Here is a 20,942-nt window from a genome sequence, read left to right on the forward strand (position 1 = left end):
ATGCGTGTATATATACATATTAAAAGCGCCCTTACTTTGTATCCTTTTTCGTGTGTGTGTGTATACATATACACACACAAAAAAGGATGCACCACAAGAGGGCTTTTATAAATCACTCCACTGGAAGATACCAGAGTCACGAGGAAGACACCACTGTCACAGTGGTACTTATATTGTTAATGCATGCTGCACTGAGGATGAGTGCTGCAGACTGTAACATTATACCAAACTGCCGCCCCTATTTTTCAGCCCAGTTTTGCTGCACCTCTGATATTGCAGGTCTCCTCCAGGGCTGACGTGATGCTGATGACCTTCGCTTCACTCTTGCGGCAAGGAAGGAGAGGAAGACAAAGTGGAAGTAGAATCCACTTTCTCATATACTTATTCGCTTTGCAAGTTCCAAGTGCTAAGCAGCAAAGGCGAGAGGAGACATAGGGAAGAAGGGACAGACACTTGTTCTCTGCCAACGTTGCCTGGGATTCAGAAAACCTCATTCCTCACCTAAAAATTTTAATAATGCCATCATGCTTTTTTGGTATTTTATGTACCAAAACATCCAAAAGATTATGAACTGTTACTAACTGAACAGGCATAATCATAGAGAGTGCTAATAACCCCAGCTCCCACCAACATCAATGACAAAAGAGAGGCCCACAGGAAAGGTGATGCAGGCGAGCTCATCGGTACCATCGCAGGCTTCTGCAATCCTCCAGCAAGTACCTACAGCACCCCACTGCCAGTGCACGGGGCCCTGCTGCCCACATGGGTGCAGGCTGCAGCCAGCGCAGGCTGCAGCCACAGAAACACAGGTGCTATCGAATGGATGCAAGATTGCACATTAGCTTAGATACTCTGTGCAGAAAATGCTGTATTAGGCAGAATGATTTCCCTTTCCCAACTCCCTGAATAATATATGGGTAAGGTGTCTGATAAAGAGCAAAAAGGAAAATAAAGAGGCAAAAGAACTTCAAGTTTACCATTGAAATACTGCACATCAACTGTTTACTAAGACTCTTCGGATGGAAAATGTTTTCATAACAGTACATTAGTGATGTACATAAATTCATGATACAAACAAACAAGACCTGAAATGATCTGACAAGTTATCACAGCGTATCAGTGGAGGAGTTGGGAACAGAACTACTGCTTCCCCATTTGAAATGCAAGGTGCAACTTCTGCAGTAAACATCTTGTTATTAAAAATCTCCATATGCTCATTTTCTCAACTCTGTAGTTCTACATCAGCAAGTCAAGAAATAAAGTGTTTGATTTTTCAACGTTCAGCACTTCAGGGGCAAGTTAAAAAGAGGAAAAATAAAAGGATACAGGGACAGAGGAAGTCTTTGTTAGCTCTGGGTTTCAATTCAGACATCTCTGGCTTATGGTTCAATCAGACCATGCTTTTTTGTGTTAGGTAGGGGAGACAAAAGGACAAGCTCTTTAAAAGCTCCTCACTGAATTTCTATAGATTTAAAAAAGAAATCTACATTTCTGCAGCCATGCAGTTGTTCTCCTAGTTAATAAAAAAAACAAACCAAAGCAAAAAAAACAGGAACATGCTTTTTCAAAAAGCCCACTTATTCTTCACAAAAACTTTTATACTTTGGAGCAGAGAAACTGATGCACTTCTTTCAGTGTAGCTTGCATGTCTTCATATTCCGCAAATCTGCAAGCATCCTCCAGCTTCAGCCACTGGAAAGCTTGGTGCTCCTCCGAGAGCTTGATTTCTGTGTTACAGTCCTTCATTTCTGCCAGCCAGTAAATGACGGTCTTAGGTTTGCCACGGACAGGATAGTGCAGCTCTTTCTTGTACCCCTCTACGAGAGTGAGCTGACTGGCCTGAAGACCAGCCTCTTCCTGCGTTTCCCGGAAGGCTGTCTGCAGGTCATCCTCTCCTGGATCCACATGGCCTGTCAAGAAGGTGAAAAAGTAAGTCTCTGAGAAGGAAACTCAGATTTTGTTTATTAAGTTGACAACTAGGAAAACTGGGAAGACAGAGATGAGAGTACACTGTAGCTGATACAGAACCAAACGGAAACTGGAGAAAAGAGATTGCTTTCCCAACTCTTATGTCTTGATTTGTTCTTATCTCATGGCTTTTAGGATCATTGTTTATACCACATCTTCTGAAAATCCCAGTAGCCTATCAACACTAGACATCTTTTCTTCTGGTGCTCCTCTCCTCTTCTGCAGCACTCTGCACCCACAATCACAGAAGTTCAGGTTGGAAGGGGTCTCCAAAAACCATCTGGTCAAAGCCCCTTGCAATGGGCAGGGACATCTTCAACTAGATCAGGTTGCCCAGAGCACCATCCAACCTGACCTTGAACGTTTCCAGGGATGTTCCACCTTAGATCATACTGAAGACTGGGTGCCTCATGAACGCCTTTCCTTTATCCGGTTAGAGGGGACACTGATCATCTGCAAGTGTCTTAGTCCTCTCTCATCCCCTCCCTCCCACAGAAGTTTAAGGCTCAATTCTGCAAAACTTTTGCTCATGCCAACAGCCCAGAAACAACAGGACCAGGCACCAAGAAATGCCATATAAAAGGTGGCTTTCAGTTAGGTGGTTAAGGGTAATTTGTTTCTCTCCCATACTCCCCTCTGAAACGCAGCAAGTCTAAAAGTCAGTCCTTTCACCAGCTGCGTGGTTCTTCTAGGACACGTCATTTATCTTACGTTGCTCAGAATGAGAGGTGCCATTACAAACAACGGATAAATATAACATATCCCCAGCTGTTTGTACTTTTGTTGAGAAATGTCAGATTTTGGTTTTCTCATGAATGCTCCAGACCAGAACATAAATAGAACAAGCCAAGCAAGACCTCAAAAAAGCAACATAGCAGGAGTTGGGAGGTTTCAAGAGGGGGAAAAAAGTTATGCTTTATCTTGTCCCTGGTGTCACTCTCTTCTCTATGCAGCTGGCTGCAAATAGCCGTAATTTCACCACAGAGGTGAATCTTCCCACAGGGCCCAGGTACGCAAAGCCACCCTGTAGTACTAGAACTGCGGTTTGTGGGCAGCTCATTTTGCTTTCCCAGCAGGTCTCACTCATTTCTTTGCGTATGAGAAGCTTAAACACCTCTTACAACATGACATAATCTCAAACGTAAAATACACTTCTATTTCAAGCAGCAACTGTGCAGAAAACAGCATCTGATTTGCACTTGACATCTCAGATATTTGAGATCAAATACATGAGGCTTTAAATAAACATATTTCTCCCCTGAATCTCAGCACTGCAAGTCAAGCTGTCTCCTTTTTGACAAAGTATATATTTCCATATCTGAGACTTATTACTAACCGCTGAGAAACAGAATCCACTTGGCCTTTCACAGCTGGATTACTTTTACAGTACCCACAGCAAATGCCCACAGAACATCCACAAACAGTAAGTAACCACTGTTTTTTATGATAGTCATGATCATAGTCACCAAATACACAATGAGTTAAGGTAGCAATAAAGCTGGAGGGCTGAGATTCCATTTCAACTCAAATGACACTAGTGCAAACCTCCTGCTCTCCAGCACAGCAAAAGGCAACCACGTCACCCTGCTGTTGATAACCTCAAGTCTAAACTCAGTAAATTTCCAACCTTGTGCAGTACAGTCTACCTACTGGGCAGAAAAAGGAGTGATAGCAGCACCTCACACCACAGCTTTGAGATCCTCCTATCCGTTTACACAAATACAGTCCCAATATGCTGAGGAGGAAAATGAACCCAGCAACTCCTTACCATCAGCCTCGCCTATTGCAAAGTCACAGTTCTAGAAGCAGAGATAAGGCTGATGAAGCTCAGATGGGGGGATCCAAGCAAGTCCAGTTTGATCCCATAAGGACTGCAGCTGCTTAGGGAACTTCCGACATATTAATGTACAGCTGTAGCTGCAAATTGCCTTTTGCGAGCTCTTGGAGAGATGATTACAACTTCTCATTCTGGCTCCTGCCACATTAAATCTATGTCTGCATCATATACAAGTTATGTTACTGTATCACACCTGAGGCTGCCTTTGAAGACCACTCATATCGCGGAGAATATATAATGTAATAGCTCCCCTTCGTTTATTGCCTGCAAATCTGCACCAAGCTACTATTAAAGGCTGCCAGCAGATTGTGGCTTTTGATCTATAAAACCTTAAAGAATATGGTGAGGGAGGTGATTCTGACCCTCTTCTCTGCTCTGGTGAGACCCCACCTGGAGTCCTGTGTTCAGCTCTGGGGCTCCCAGTGTAAGAAGGACACGGACCTGCTCGAGTGGGTCCAGAGGAGGCCATGAAGATGATCAGGGGGCTGGAGCACCTCCCCTGTGAAGACAGGCTGAGAGAGTTGGGGTTGTTCAGCCTGGAGAAGAGAAGGCTCCGGGGAGACCTTCTAGCAGCCTTCCAATGCTCAAAGGGGGCTTGGAAGAAAAATGGGCACAGACTTTGCCACAGGGCCTGTGCCCACAGGACCAGGGCTGATGCTTTGCAACTCACAGAGCCCAGATTCAGACCAGACACAAGCAAGCGTCTTCTACCACCAGCCTGCTCCTCAAACGCTGCAACAGGTTGCCCTGAGAGCTGGGAGCTGCCCCATCCCGGCAAACGGTCACCGTCACCTTGGACGGGGCTCCCAGACACCAGATCTACTCCAACATGGCCCTGCTCGTGGCGGCGGCGCTTGGACCGCAAGACCTTTCACCGTCCCTCCCAACCCAAACCATTCGACGATTCTATGATTTTGAGTGCATGAGACGTATGCCTACAAGTCATTTCATTCCTTACCAAAATGCCTACAAGTCATTTCAATCATTTGTCCAGAATCACTGTTCTCCGAGTGAACATTTCCATATGGATTGCTCCTCTCACAACAACCAATAGTGTCCCAGCACATGTTTTTTAGCCTTCCAGTAGGCTCCCTTAGGCTTTTGGTAAAGCAGACAAAGGAGGAGGTTTGGAAAGTTTTGTTCTTTCCCTTAATAGGACAGTACAGTTGATTCTGTTACAAGCTTTTTTTTCCAATTGCAATTTCCTGTTTACAAACTGCTTCTGCACTATGCTTTAAGAGCCCTGCATTTTACAAAACAAGAAGTGTTTCTTCAGGTTGCACTTTTCCCGTTACCAGTGCTGTGACTATGTACTACCAAACACTGGCTCTGCCGTGTGACTTTACAGGCAAGGTGTTGTGATATGTCTTGGGGCACTGGGCTTGTCTTCTCCTTTGGGGTCTCACTGATGAGCGAGGATGGCTTAGGTGAAGATGGCTGATAAGATTACTTCTCCTAGCTGTCTCTCTCAACCCTGCTGCATTAGGTATGTGCTCTTCATCAACGATTTCCTGAACTTAAAGAAACTCCTGCATCTTCTAAGAAAGGCGTTTTAAAGTAAATCATCACCGATTTCAGTTTGCTTTCTAATGTTGCACTGCAAATTGTGACCCTTCCGATTGTATATGGGCCAAACAACCATGCATTGGCAAAAGAGATATCTGGCAGAGGGCTGGACCTCAGCGAGAAGGTAAAAATTCCTCTAGCTACCTAATTTCAGTTGTCTGCTCAATGTCTGCCAGAAACATCAGATATCTGAGGAGCATGACTGGGTGACACCCCCTCCCCAACTCCAATCAGTTGTGCCCAATAGCTTATACAGTCACAACTTGCAAAGAATTTCGGCCACAAAACTCCCCACTCAGCTGCACAAACAGCATAATCAGCGGCTACTGTCAACTGATTAACTGGCCCTCAAAGCTGATCTTAGCAGTGTTCAGGCAAAGTTCAGTCTGTAATCTCACTTACTCCTGACACAAGCAGCCTTGAAGTGTGTTATCAGAACAAACATCACCTTTTGGTGGGGTCCAGTGATGGGTCCCATAGGATGTCTGAAGGAGGAGGTATTCAATACCATCAGTGACCTTAGAAGATGGTGCTGACTGCAGCCTCCGGTAGATGATCAAGCCACAGGCTCTCACAGCCATGCCCCTCTGTTAACTGCACGGGGTGCTGTAGAAGAGCAGAGAGGATCAAGCAGGAACAACATTCAACATGGAGCTCAAACAGACTAGTTGTATTTAGCCAGCAAACATATCTCAGCGTGCGCTAAAAGTCATCCATCCCTTTGTAGTTATGACACAATTAAACTGAATCTTATTAACTATCTTCGAGTTTTAAAAAATTGAGTCCTTTCCTTTTAAAACAAGGAAACAGGAACCTATATAAGTTTTTTTTAAAAAAGTTATCAAGAAGCATGAAATATGACCTGCATGACATTTCTTTGCTCCTATTACAAACCACACTGTACGGAAGGAAAAAAAAAAAAAAAAAAGATAAAGCAAAAGGGAACCCACTGATTAACACTCTGAAGCATTTCCACTGCAAAAATCTAAAGGCTCTGTGCAAAGATAATACCTCAACATTGCTGGAAGTGACATACAGAACTAATTGCCCAAGACAGATCCCCTGCAGCAGAGAACTCCTCAAGACGCCAGTGGCAGAGCCAAGAAAATGTATGACAAAGGACAGGCCCTCTGCTTCTCTGGACTAGACATGAGGCTGTGATACAAAACTAAAAGCTTCTTGGCATACATGTTAAGCACTAATTTGTTGTAAATAGAAAGGAACACACCTCTTAAGTGACAAATGGAGACGAGAAATCCACGTTAAAGAATACAGCAACTCCCAGTTCCAGCCAAAGCTTTGCGTTTTGACAGAGCTGCACATTTCAGTAAGTATTAAATTTACACTGTTTTTCCCTGGAATGCATTAAGACATTGTGACACCTCCAGTTTCCAAACTGGGAAACCACAGCAGAGTCCTTCACCACCAACCAAGCCCCAGCAGAGTGTTCAGCTCTCTTGGTTAACCCCTCTTCAACCGCCTCAATTAGTTTCTGATCAGGTATGCCCAAGATAACGCCTCCTGCCAGCCACCAAGCCCCCGGGGCAGCGCAGGGACCAAACCCGGCTGATTCGAGCCAAGAGCCCGCCCAAGGCAGCGGACCAGCACCACCTCCCGTGCGCGCCTGGAAACGCCGCGCTCAAACGCCCAGAGCCTGGAAGGACAAACGCCACCGAGGGTCGCCAGCCCAGCGGCCCCCGGGCCGCCCCCCCGCCGCTGCCCGGCACCCCGGGTCCCCGCTCCCCGTCCCTCCTGCCCGCAGAGCGTGACCCCCCGGCCGCTCCCAGCAGACAGGCCCCCGCCGGCACCGGGCTGAGGCGGGGGGACCAGGCCCGGAGCCCCCCCAGCCGCTGCCCTGGCCGCGGGACAGCCCCGGTGCACGCCGGGACACTGGAGCAGCCGGGCAGGGCGGCTCAAAGCCCAGGTCACCCCCAGCGCAGCCGCCCTCGCCCCCGGCCCTCACCTTCGCTTCCGGACCGGAGAGTAGGCGGGGCGCGGCGCACGACTGAAGGCACCCTCAGCCAATCACAGCGGCACAAGCACGGGCGGTAGCTCCTCTCCTCGCGTTCCGTCCTCCCTCCCCCGCCCGCCTTCCTCTAGGCTCCGCCCCCTCCGGCCGCGGAGACCTCGGATTGGTTTTTCCCCGCCGAGACACGCCCCATCCGCGCCCTATTCGCTGGCTGCGGGTGCGACGGTGCGCGCGAGCGTTTGAAGCGGGAAAAGCGTTGTTGCTATAGAGACGCGGCCTAGTCGCTGCTGCCGAGCGGCGCCGCGGCAGGTGAGTGGGGAGGGCACGGCGGATGGCGGGGGGGTGCCTGCTGTGAGGTGAAGGGGACGGCCGCGCCGAGGGAGGGGGGGAGTTGTCCCGGGGGCCGTCACCCTCCCCGGGCGGGGGGACAGCGCCGTGGCTTCCCTCCTGTTCCGTTTGCGGAGCCCAGCTGGCTGCGGTGGGGTCTGCTGGGCCGCCCTCTCCTTTGGGCCCCGCCTGACTCTGGTGTGTGCGGGGCAGAGAGGAAAAAAACCGGGGTGGATAAGCGCAGGGAAGGATGGGAGGAGAGCCCACACACAGCGGAACTCGGGGGCAAGCCGGAACTCGGGGGCAAGCCGGACGCTGCGGGAGGGACCTGGCAGCTGACTGGGTGCGAGGCCCCTGCCTCAGCCCTGCATCCCTTCTTCCAGGGGGTGAAGCTATACAGTTCCTCAGTCTGGGACTAAATTCAGTGAGAGAAGCTATAAATCCCAATGGAGCTAAATTCAGTAACCATGTCCCCCCTCAGTCACACAGTGTAACTCCAGATGCACCACAGTTTGTTTTGATACAATTATAAAATAAATTTTGAAAGCCATTTGGTAAATCTTACTGGCAGGAGAAGCTCCGGCACAATTTTCAAATAATCAGCATCCCAATATAACTCGTAGATTATTTTCTTAGCGTGTGGTTGAATATTAGACACTTCCCATTTCCATGCAGCTGTTGTTTTAAGCAGTTGTTGGGGATCAGCTGTAGGATGGAGTCTCTTCTGCTGAGGTCACTGAACTATACTTAGTATGAAGGGCTGATTATAAAAAATAGCAGTCTCTTGCCAGTTGAAATTACTCTGTTGGAAAACAAAAAACCCCCAACATTTAGTTGTTTTCAAGTCTGTTTCAAAGAGCAGACTAGTTTTAGCAACAAACTGTGTTAGGTGTGTCAGTAAGAAAGGAAGTAGGAAGTGTTGCTGCAGGGAAACGACCTGCATCATGGTTCAACTGTAAAAGAGTTGTCATTTAACGTTAGAAGTATTCCCTCCTCTCCAATTATTTTTACTATACCAAAACTGTTTATCTGTTGCTAGTAGTCAGCTTTGTTCCTTCAAAACAGGCTGCTACAACACTTGTTCTGACAAGTAGCAGAATGTTTAATACCATGTTGTGTATGTGCACACGGAGTTGCATAGTGTAATCCTATGACCTTACACAGGGATCTGCTGCAACCTCAAACACTGTTTCATAGATCCCTACCTACTGCATTAAACTAAAATGATGACCTCGTGTTACAGTACAGATTATCTCTTCTTATGGAGCTCGTGTTTATAAAAGTGCAACCATACCCTGATCCTGTTCTTCACAGGAATACCCTAGTTTCTAAGGAATGGGGTCAGAATGATTAAAGGTGAAGCGTTCTGTGTGGTGCTCTGGAAGAGCAAATAAGCCATTCACTTCTGGAGAGCTAAGTCAGATTTGGCTTTGGATCACAGTTAAAAAAGAGCTTAATGTTCAGATGAATAAGAAATAAAGATGAATGACTGGTGACATGAGTTAGTTAATAAGTCCCCCTTTTCTCTGTCATATGATCACCAGATTGGTTTTGTTCTGGTCTTCTGCTTCAACACTTCAAAAACCAGCAGACACTTTGGCATGGACAGAGCCTGTGCTGTTTGGGGTGATGTGGTCACAAGTAATACGTACAATACACTGCTATAGTTGTGGTCAGGAAAGGAAACATACCTACCTGCTACATGCATTGACAGATTTTATAAGTTCTTAACTTTTGTTTTTATGAAGTACTTGTAAAGCAAAATTATTTACCCAATACCAAGTAACAGGCAGGAAAATAAGGTACTGTTTAGGTTTTGTACACTGATTAGCAATTACTATGTTTATCAGATGCCCTTGAAAATTGTGCCTAATAAAACTATTTAATGATCAGACCAGAGTTTATGATTCAGAGTGATTATCTTAGATTATTTGCAGAATTAAATGTATGGTTGCATAAGTTTGCATTTGTAGGAGTGCCACAAAAGATTTCTTCACTTTGACATAACTTAATTTCTCTAGTTTAAATTATGAATACAGTGATACTTGTGTCATGTCTCGGTGGTCATGCTCAGAAGTATCAGTGGAAGTCAGCTAAAACTGTCAGGTAAATATGAGTGAGCTACAGTGGGATAACAGGGCATGAGAGTGTTATTCAGGCAAACGATGCACTGAGATCTTTACTATATCAGAGGTCAATGAGGATCAAAGTATAGTGGTCTGAGGCTGCTTCATTTTTAAAATAGTCTATGCAGAGATTTTATGTGATTTATTTTATCCATAGTAACTGACACTCACTGAGTGAGTATCTTTGAAGGCCAGCCTTTTCTCCACTCTGAAAAGTGCATTGAGAATGAAAAGATCTGTGTAAGAGCTAATTAATAATTAAAAGTATTTTAAAATGGAGGATCAGCTCCTAGATCATAATTCTGTGGTAAGTTGATTTCCCTCAGAATATGTAAAATGTAACCACTTGTTTCTACTATTTACGCCTGACTTTTCTTTTTTCCCCATCTTTATGACCTGTAAAAACCCTCTATTACTGAAACAGAGGAGGAGTTCTCGGACGACAAACTCTGATCTTATTCTGTGCTTTGAGTTGGTCCCTTTATATAAATTCTAATGCTTTTTTACAAAAAGTACTTATCCAATAAACAGCATCTAGCAACCTTTTAAGATCTTCAAAAAACTTCTTTGCATAAGAAATAAGTTGTAGAGAGCTCAGTTTTGCCACATAAAGATGATAGACTGACTGGTCCCTTGTTCAGACATCTCACATGTTCCAGCAATAAGGTATATCACCATTAACTGTTTCTCCCTTGCTGCTAGCACGTGTATTAGCAAGTAAAGATGCTTTGGACTTTGTTGACTTCACTGTTTCACTGACCAGCTTCAGCATCTTTTTGTCAGTGGCAAAGCAGGTCCCTTGTGTGAGAAGAAGGTGAAAATTTCAAAGCAAAGCTGAGTCTTTCTGCCAGCTAAAATGAGAACGGCAACCACTGAACAGCGAAGAATTACAAGTGACGTTGTAATAGAGATTGACTGAAAAGTTTTTCTTAGTCCTGAGACTGACCTTTTAACTGAGCACTCATGGAGAATTATACCTCCATACTAACACACTTCTTTCTCAAAATATGTTATATCCAACTATTTTAAGAAGTCTTAGGCTTTTGTCTCAATACTGTTTTCAGTGAAGCCACCCATAGCTTTGCGAGGAACAAGACCTGGGCTTGGATATAAAACTAGCATGCTGAAGAAAGTTGTATTTTTCTTCCTTAGAACACAAATGTTCTCTCAGGTGAACAAACAAAATTAGATCCTGACAATAACTGAGGGAATCATGGCCGTTATTTATTGTGGAAAAAGTGTCTTACTTTTTTTTTGCCAGAAGATGGCATTAACAATTTAGGATTCTTGAAAACCTACCAATACTCTTATTTCTTTACAAAGCCAATGTATTTTGAAGAATTTTTATCTGTTTTAGAAATAGTTTCTTCAGATACAAAGAACTCTACAGTGTTGGATGAATTAAAGTATTCTTTTAATGAGAAAAAAGGCACCCCTTTCTTTTAGAGCATCTCCGATTAAAAGGCTAGAGGGGTTTCACTGACAACTGCAATTTCCTCTGAGTTCTCTCATTTATGAACCAGACCAAATCTTTTAGAACATTGTCTAGTCTTGAGTTTTAAAATAATCAGAAATGCTGCAACCCATCAGCATGATGGTCGCTTAATTTTTTTCCATGGTTAATTAATTTGTTACTCCTTTATTTTCCTATGTTGTGAAATTGCTGTTCCATGGATGGAGAGACACTGGAGTTATCTCCTGAAACCATTTAGATCCAGTAAGATTTATTTTATCTGGGGAAGCAGAAGCAGTTATATCACTTCCTGGACCAGCTCTCATTAAGAAGCCATTTAGTTGCTTTCCCATGGCACAGAACCTGAGCCAATAAGCTATGCAGAGCTGCTTACATGTCTCACTACTAACCTTCTTGTATATTCTGCAGTACGTATATTACTTGGATTTTCCATATTTTGAGAATCCTAGTCCCTTGTTGCGCCAAATAATGGAAACCTGTCTCTACAGTCATTTCTAGGTATTTAAATATATTTTGTTTAATTTTTTATTAGAACTGTGATCTTAAAGTTCTCAGTTCTCTCCCCTTGCCTGCTGTTCTTGTTTTGGGAAGTGTCTCCATTTTTTTTTTTTTCTTTTAATCCTCTCTTCTCTCTCCTGTGTTCAACATTATAATTCAAACAGAGGTTAACACCAGATTAGTCCTTGCACTGGTCTTTGGCCACTGTATTTAACTTAAGCATATATAAAGATCTAGGTGTAATCTAGGGTAAAGAGTGAGAACAGACAAAAGAAATCTGGATTGTTTTAATCTTTAACAGATTCTCAGTACTTTGAGCTATCTACAGCTTAGACTCTAGCTTCGAAGTCATTTTAGATGTCCTCTACTGTCCCTTTTGGCCTCTTATGTAATATCTTATACAATCAGCATTTTAATATAATCTATATTATAGTTTTGTTGTTGTTATTATTTCCACATAGTGTTAATTAATGATATGGAATCAAACTTGGGTGTGATATTTGGTGACCTTATTTTCTTATATAATGTTATGGTAGAGATGTGTGAAAATCCTGTCAAAGAACTTACCCTGAATTACAGAAGGAAAAACTTAGTCTTAAATAACTTGGATTTGTGGAATGTTATTGTAGCCTCCAAACATGAGCTGTATTTGCTAAGGTCCTAGACTGAGCAAAGATATAAGGCGGCAGTGGGCATCAGATACTTGAAGTGCTATCATTTTTCCATTTTATGGAACAAGTAAAAATATCTGCAGATATTAATCCATCTGGATTCAGACAGCTGCACAATGCATTGCTAGGGAGACATGAGTGAAAGAGTTGAGGGTTTTTTGGCATACCTTTCAGTGATGCATGTTTCTTTTTTGGGTTTCCCAAGAATGCAAGTATGGTGTTCCAGTGGCATATAAAGATTCAGAGAAATTCTGTGTTTCATATTTCGCAGAATGTTTTGGTTATTCTGTCAGGAACAGTTAGAAATGTGCACAAGATTCATGACATAGAAGAGACAGTTACGCGACAAAACTAGAACTTTGCTGTAGTTCATGTATAAGCTGAACGGTCTTAATTATTCAGCTTGAGGTGAGGACAAATGCAATTTCTTCTTCTTTGGTTAGTTAACCAGGGATAGCTGAACCACACTAGACCACATGCTCTGATATTAAATTGAGTGTCTAAAATTAGGCATTTTACATTCTGTAGCTTGAGGACAGGGTTTCAGTAGCTGTGGCATTCATCAAGTAGACATCAGGCATGTAGGAACTCTGCAGCAGTAAGTAACACTGCCTTGTGCATTTCTTACACATTATTGTGTATTGTCCATAATTCTAAAATATTTGTTTCATGTTTAGTTGATTGTTGCTATTGGTATATTCTATAGTGTTTGGCAGTCTAGTGAATTGTAAACTTGGAGTTAAACAATCTTCTAGTCTAACTGCAGGTAATGGCATCAAGAATTGTAGTTTCTTCATTAGTAACTTTGTCAGATGTGATGTTTCATATGACTCTAATATTTATTTTGTTTTCTTTCTTGTAGACTTTATCTTGAAGATGGCATCGTGCCTTTATGAATGCCTTTGTGAGGCAGAACTTGAAAAATACTATCCCCATTTTGCTGCCTTTGGTCTTCAGAAGATTGATGAGCTTGCCAAAGTTTCCATGAAAGATTATACCAAACTGGGGGTCCACGACATGAAAGACCGCAAACGACTCTTTCAGCTCATTAGAATAATCAAAATTATGCAAGAGGAAGACATTGCAGACTTAAGCAAACAAGATTTTCAACCAAGTGGCCTTTTCATTCAGCCTCAGGTGACTAGATCAGGTCCCCGTAGACAGCTGCGTTTTGAGTCCTTCTTTGAAGAAAAGGATGGAACAGTTAAAGACTCTGAATCCGAATCATATGGTTCATCTGATCTCAGTGCCAATGAAGAGAAGAACAGTGTAGCGGAAATGTTGGGACACATTCAAGCACATGATTCAGAGCTGATCAGTTTAACTAGAAGAGACCTAAATACTTCTGGAGTATGCACAAAAAAGGACCTGAGCTGTCCAACAGTTTCTGATGATATTGCTCCTTTCCTGGGGGATTCTGAAGCTCCTATCATACAAAGAATAACTCATATTTCAGGGTATAATTATGGACTACCTCATTCCTGCATCAGGTAATAATCAGTCACCTTTATTTTGCTATATTTCAAGTTAGTCATAATTAATTCTTTCTTCATTGTGGAGGAGAATCTGTGTTCATCACCTCCAAATAAGCAATCCTACCAGTACAGAGCAATGCAAAATCTTACATAGAAGAGGGCTATTAATAAGCGTTTGCAACTCTCCAAGTCTGGTAGAAGGAATCAGCTGAATTTCACCAGCTGCTAGTCACCAAGGTTGTCTAAGAATAGTCTTTATTGTCTTTCGGAATATAAGGCTTTGGTTTTTTTGGTGTTTTGGCCCATCTTTCTTGCCCTTTTTCTTTCCATGAGACTATCTTGCAAAACATTATTTTTCCAAAATATCTCATTCCAAAATATAAGTTTGCCAAGTTTTTCCTGGTAAAAAAGTTACACGCAGTGATGGCTTTATTTGTTTATCAAGAAATTTCTGAACTGGAGCTTTAAAAAGAAACAGAATGAATATAACTGGGATGGGATATAGAGGTGGTGGTGAGAGGGATGCCTTGCAGCTGCTTCCCAAGCATGTGACCTGTAACTTTCATACTTTTCCCAGTGTTTGGTAAAAGAGGAGCTATGGTTATCTTGAACCACTGGTAAATCTACCCTGGCAACATTTTTAAAGAACAAAATATTTTTTCCTGATTCAGCAGCAGAGCACGTGCCCCTCTGCACACATATTACCAGCATCTAGCTCATTTCAATGCAGTCGTGGCAGCTGTGTTTTTAAATTCAGCGAAGAGACGTAGCTGTATGAGGTTGGGGCTTGGTCTGGGAAGGCTGTGGGGAAAGATTTGGTATATGGGAGGATCCGTGGAGTCAGGGTGTCAGTTACAACTCCCATTGAGCATTCATGTAGCCTGGAGGGATAGATGCTGTTGCCACAGTGGGAAAATACTAAGGTGACATAGCAGTTAGAGCACTTAAACTGTGAAATGCAAGACAGAGCTTTATAACTCCCCTTTGCTGGAAAAAAATTATACCCACCTTCCAGAGAAGTGCACTAACCTCCTACATATATTAGCATCTTAGCACAGTCTCTGTCTCCTCTAGAAGTTGAGCCAAGGGACAACTAAAAGGGGAGGATTCATAGTGCTGGCAAGTAAAAAACAGTGAAATATAACCTAATGGCTCAGCTAGAGGAGTTCAAGATTTTTAATCCTGTGACAGAGCCATGTTCTCCATTGTTCTCACTTTCTTTCCTTGTTCATTTCTAAGCACATTCTTCTGTGCCTAGCATTATGGTTCATCTTGTGGGCTTTCTGCATCCTCCTCCTGACATGCTTGAGTTTCTCTTTCTCCTGTTTTGACCGCAGAGTACGTGTTATGCATTCCAGCCTTGGGCCAGTCTGCTGACACTTGGGTTTGTGACTCCTGTTTTGCAATTGCCTAACTCCTTTGCTGAATCCATCCATTCCCATGTCACCTTGTGATCTGTGAAGGCTAATCTAGTCTCGTCTATGAGAAACACGGGAAAACACTGGCATGATTTCAGATGGCAGAAAGATAAAGAGATCTTTTACTACGTTTAAATATATTTTTCACTTGCCCACAGCAAATGGCTTGATTTTGGCAGTAGTCAACAGGGCATATGATTCTTCTGACCTATTGTCTAATCAGATTTCTAATGATCTGTGTCAAGATTTTTGTTTTTTCTAATAATAAAAAATATATTTTGTTATAAAATACAATTTCTATTTAAGAAAGGTTAATAGAAGATCTAAACTTCAGGTTCAGCATATAGAATTAAAATGCATTCTTTTCCCATACAAAATGTATTCAGCTAAATGTGCCTCTGTACTAGAAAGAATTTATGACTTTTCTCTCATAAACTGAGCCCCCAAGTCTTCAGTTTTCCCTTTCTCCAAATCTTGCAATCAGTCCTTCCTCCTTCGAGCTCTTAGAGCACAACAGGGTCTTTCTGTAGGTCACGAAATCCAGCCTCTGACATGAGAATTAAACTTCAGAGCCTCTGATCCTTTGTTGGACAACATTTGGTGCCTAGTGATATCCATAAGCTCACACTAGCTTATGAAGCATCTTATTTCAAGTATCGTTGCCTTTCTTTTCAGGGGAAAGAATTTTCCATCTAAATGCAAGGCCTGATCCTGGTCTGCATGGGAAGGCTATACTAAAATTAAAGCAACTCCAGTTACAAGTAAAGATTACTCGTGTGTATTCTTTGAAGACCGCATCTTGAGATTTTTATCTGCATACCGTATGTTTCTGGGGAATCATGCAGCACAACAGCAATGATGCTACAAGCTTGTAGTTGCAATGAGATATTGAGTAACTTGTGGGTTTGTTTTAATTATTAGACTAGTATATGTTAGTTTTCAGTTGCTACATTAAGAGATTGTGGAAGGGCATTTGGACAGCATGGCAGAAACACTACTTTTGGGCAAGTTGGAGCTTCATAAAATTATTTCTTCTCACAAATTGACATTCAAATCCAGGCTGAAAATCATTACTTATTTGGCTGAAGACAGTTTGAAAATGGGAAAGGTGGAATTAATACATTTTGATTGAATTCAAGCATATTCTCTATGCTGCATCACAAAATGATTTACACATTGGGTTAATCAATGAAACATGAAATGACCTGATGTTTCTCAGGTGTCTGGAAGGGAACTAGAGTAGACTTGCCAAAACACAACAGCACAACTTTGCCTGTGGTCTGAAACGACATAATTTTTTATGAGAAAAGACCAAAGCGGAGACAATGATGAGATCAATATTTCAAATTTTCTTTGAGCTGAATAGAAACATGGTGGTACTGTCTTGCTTCCTGGTTTGAATAATTTATTTGTAACCTCTTTGACAGTCTATAATAGGAAGAATGAAAGTGTAAGAGGAAAACCTACTAAATATTATACCCTCTCCTTTTCAAGATCTGTTCATACTTTTATCTGTACATTATTGACTAATCATGACTGCAAATAATTTCAGTAAGATTAGATTTCATTAAGTTAACTTGCATACTATGCCAGCTTCAATCCTATGTTTGTGGGCAACTGAAAATATGCCAGTCCAGCACCAAGTTCAGAAGTGTAACTGTATTAACACAACTATTCTTTTAACAGAAGTGTAAAAAAGGCATCAGTCTATTTAGGAAAAAACAGCAGAAACTTCACTGTGTAACAATGAGACATGTTTTGGGTTTTTATTGCTAAGCCATTACAGACAGAAACATTTATCAGATAAAACTAACAAATTTATGCATATTCTAGATTCTGTAGTAACCTGATTTAAAAATGTAAATGTACACTATTGTTGTAGATCCAGTACTTCTGAGAAAGAGACTCCATGGACAGAGAGGGAAAAAATCAGAGTGTGTGTCCGAAAACGTCCTCTAGGCCTGAGAGAGGAGCGACGTGGAGAGCTTAATATCATCACAGTGAAAGATAAAGAAACCCTGCTTCTTCATGAAAAGAAGGAGGCAGTTGATCTCACACAATATATTTTGCAGGTAACATGCTCCACTTGAATGTTGTGTTTATGGGCCAGTCACATGTATGTATGGGATAAAGCAAATTGTGCTTGGAGTTTCCATGAGGGGAAACAGAAAAGGGCTGTCTCCATTTGGGACTGAAATAGGTGGTGGGCTTTTCTGTGAGCTCAGCATAACTGGATTTGAATTGCTTCTGACTTATGCCAGCCTGTGGTAGAAAACCGGAGCCCAGAATTTTAAGCCTCAAAAGCATGTCTCTTGCAGCTTTCTTTGCACATGGCAAAATAAAACCCTTTGCTACATGCTGTTGCTGCAGGGGAATTGCCTCCTGCAGAGTCTCCTGATAGCTTTCCAGGGTACTTCAGTGAGGAGTTCCCTTTTTACTATTTCAGCACTGTAGGTCTGTTTCAATGAATCACATACACCCTCATCCCCCTCCCTTCCTTTGTTCTCAAATGCTTTTGAAAATTAAGTTCCCTTTTGGTCTTTGTGTCTTAATCCCAAATATCTTGTGCAGTCATAGTTCAAATTCTCACTTTTGACTGACAGCACCAGCAACAGAACTGATTTCTAGAGAGCAGCAAGCCATTCTCACTCTACTGGGTGTTATTTTTACAGTCTGGGTCCTAGGAACAACTGTTTGGAGTATCCAGTAAAAATTCAGTTTGCAGCTCTCTTGGGTCTGGTTCGTGTACCACCTTTTACGGTGCGACACATGCAGCAACTCCACCCCGCTCCCTCCATCTGACTACCTATATTTGGCATTTGTGAAGTGCTTATAACCTTAATACCTCAGTGCTGAAATAACTGCTAATTGATTTTGTTATGTTGGTACAGACAAATGAAATCTGTCACTCAGTACAGTCCAAACAAAAGTATGCCATGGCAAAGGCTGTGTCTCTTCTATAGGTCTCAGGAGAACTTCTCTGCTTCCAAGTCTCGTTACTCACCCTGCCTCCATCTCTGGCTCCTGTAGAAAGCACAGCAAGGAGTACAAAGCAAATGGGAGGTGGTGGGACATATTCTAGCTCCACAGCCGGGGGACCCAAACTACAGGCCCATCACAGAGCACATCTGCCCTCTGAGCTGAGTGTAGCTGCTGAGACTCCCTGGTTTAATCGGCTGTGGGCTAGTGTGGTTGTTTTGTGCATTGCTGAAATAATTCTCAGTCCTAGAGATCTACCACCTTAATTTGCACTGCACTGAATTTATTAGAGTGTTAAACACCAGTCCATGGAGGCTCCTTTGAAAATGGGATGTTTATGACTGTCTGTACAAACACTATTCTTAACTTACTCTGTTGCAGTGTTTTCAGAGACCCTGCTGCTTTGGGTCAGATCTGGGGTGTGGGAAGTTTTGGGTTTTCTTGACCCCTTCTGAGATAATACAATCCAGCTTTTCTTAGGAATAGCTTCTGTCTTCTCTGGCACAAAAAGTTTTAAGTCTGCAGAAGAGACAATTAATCACAACTGAGGACTAATATTGAGAGAGTCAAGAATTGACTCTCAGTTCTTTTTACTGTTACAGTCTTACTGTACATCTGCAGGCTGATTCATTTCAAGAATAGGTTTCCTTTAATTAGCTGCTTTTTTTTTCTTGTCAGAAGGCTGCGGTATGTTCTGCTTCAGAATGATGAGAAATTAAGGCATCTTTGCTTCCCTTTGTGGGTTTTTCTTTTCCTACTCTCCGTCTCTTGATTAGTCGTAATGATGTGTTCCTGCATATGTCATGCTGCATGGTAAATGTGCTAGATCACTTTGTACCTGATCCAAAGCCATATGAAGTCACTGGCAAGACTTCTGTTATTTACCTTTGAATGGGGGTGAAAGGGAAGTGAAACATTCATTTTCATGTAAAGATCATATTTATTTTTCAGCATGTTTTTTATTTTGATGAAGTCTTTGGGGAGTCATGTACCAATCAGGATGTGTATATGAAGACAGCTCATCCTCTCATTCAGCATATTTTTAACGGGTAGGGCATCATTGATTGCATCTGTTATTTTTTGCATTATTGTTTTCCAATTTCATACACTGCTTTAATTTTCCTTTACACTTTTTGTCTTTTGAAAAATACATTCATTTCACCTTTGCCACATACCTTCCCCTTTTTAGAATGTCTTTGATTGCAATTTTGATAAAATAAATCACGGAAAACTTTCTTCACATTTGGTGAGAAATCTAAATCACAGAGGAAGTTAAAACTGGACCTCAGATGCAACAAAGAGACGTCATGGCCAGCCTAGAACGAAAAAATGTGTGCCCAGATTTCTGAAGTCTAAGCTCCACTTTAACAAAGGCTTCTGTGTGATACAGCACACTCATCTGTAGAGGAAAAACATTTCCTCTTTCATGAGACTTCTGTGAGATATTTTTGCATGTATTTGTACAGTTCACAGGGCAATAGAAATTATTAATAACCTTGTGATTTATTTTTATTGATTTATATTTGCTTAGAGGTTTAATCATAATTACATACTTTCTGATTAATGGGAAATTGATGGTGGCTTTACATGAGTGATCTTATTTGCACGCAAAATACCAAACTTGAATATAATTACATTTTTGAGTCTTTGAAGGAAGGGATTACATATCCATGCTGAAAATTAACAAAATGGAGCATTGTGTTACTGAAAATCTGCAAGTATCATCATCAGAGTATCATGCTCTTGAGAGAAGGAAAATGAAAAAGGAGGTTTGTAGCTTGCTGTGTAATAATCACTAAAGGCACAATTCACATTACAGCTAAACCAGTAATGCCACCAGAAGAGATGCCACTGTTTTGTCTCAGCTTTTCCTAACTTTTCTGTCCCTCCTTCACTGACATGTGCCTAATCTCACACCATAGTGAGCTAATTCTGCAATACAACCTGTCAAGAAATTGTTCACTGTGCTTACTGCAGCCCTACATTTTTACCCATTTCTCTGTCAGGGTACTGAGCCAGCTAAAAAGCCTTTTTTTTAAGGTGGGGGAGGAATAAATAATTTGTTCTGTAGTATTTCTTTTTTTAGCTGATTCAGTTCCCTGAATCTGTTCACATCATACTTGTGGGTTCAGTGCTTGTATAAGAGCAAGGATGGGGAAGGAGAAGGAGGCATGCAATAATCTCAACTTAGATGGGCTTGAAGGGCAGTGGAGCTGTATCCTGAGACCTCTTTGACATTTTACATGCATTGCCATTATAATCTTAAAATGATATGATGACAAAGCTGGAACAATCTGGAATAAGCCAAGACTGTGGTTTCACTAGCTGGAGTGTGTGAGCCAAACAACTTTCTGCCACTGAAACGGGATGATCCTCTTCCTTACACCCAGTAGACACATTCCTATAGGTTACATGAAGCCAGTTTGGGAATACTTTTGTGATCCTGTGTGAGGTACTTCAATTCACTGAAACAACAGAAAATTAGCTTGCGAAAAATTGGAAAGCATTCTGTTTTTTCAGAGCAGTAAAGTCAAACATCAGGGACAGCACAGGCAGGGGTGGGTCAGTGGATAGGTCACACAGCTGGGAGCAGAGGAAAGGAAGAGCAAGACCTTCCCCTAGGCAACAACAACT

At 42.2% G+C, this 20,942-nt stretch overlaps 2 protein-coding genes across 3 annotated transcripts in view; one reads left to right on the forward strand and one right to left on the reverse strand.

Moving 5' to 3' along the window:
• Positions 1–972: 972 nt before the first annotated feature.
• On the reverse strand, positions 973–7,456 carry NUDT2 (nudix hydrolase 2). 2 transcript variants are annotated; one of them, XM_074855201.1, is made up of 3 exons: positions 7,335–7,456; positions 5,820–5,977; positions 973–1,910 (listed from the first exon to the last, which is right to left on the reverse strand). In XM_074855201.1, the coding sequence occupies exons 2-3, from the start codon at positions 5,950–5,952 to the stop codon at positions 1,597–1,599; spliced, it is 447 nt and encodes a 148-aa protein (XP_074711302.1). In that variant the 5' UTR covers positions 5,953–5,977; positions 7,335–7,456; the 3' UTR covers positions 973–1,596. The 2 variants fall into 2 exon arrangements, with proteins under 2 accessions (XP_074711302.1, XP_074711301.1); XM_074855200.1 differs by lacking the exon at positions 7,335–7,456 and adding an exon at positions 6,600–7,060.
• A 94-nt stretch (positions 7,457–7,550) lies between these two features.
• Positions 7,551–20,942, forward strand: part of KIF24 (kinesin family member 24) — a 29,829-nt gene continuing 16,437 nt past the window's right edge. Inside the window, exons 1-4 of the mRNA XM_074855278.1 lie at positions 7,551–7,649; positions 13,299–13,926; positions 17,212–17,401; positions 19,260–19,357. Coding sequence (XP_074711379.1) covers positions 13,313–13,926; positions 17,212–17,401; positions 19,260–19,357 — 902 coding nt within the window. The 5' untranslated portion in view covers positions 7,551–7,649; positions 13,299–13,312. The remainder of the gene's footprint in view (positions 7,650–13,298; positions 13,927–17,211; positions 17,402–19,259; positions 19,358–20,942) is intronic.

The sequence above is a fragment of the Strix uralensis genome, chromosome Z, assembly GCF_047716275.1.
Source record: "Strix uralensis isolate ZFMK-TIS-50842 chromosome Z, bStrUra1, whole genome shotgun sequence".
NCBI classification, from domain to species: Eukaryota; Metazoa; Chordata; class Aves; order Strigiformes; family Strigidae; genus Strix; species Strix uralensis.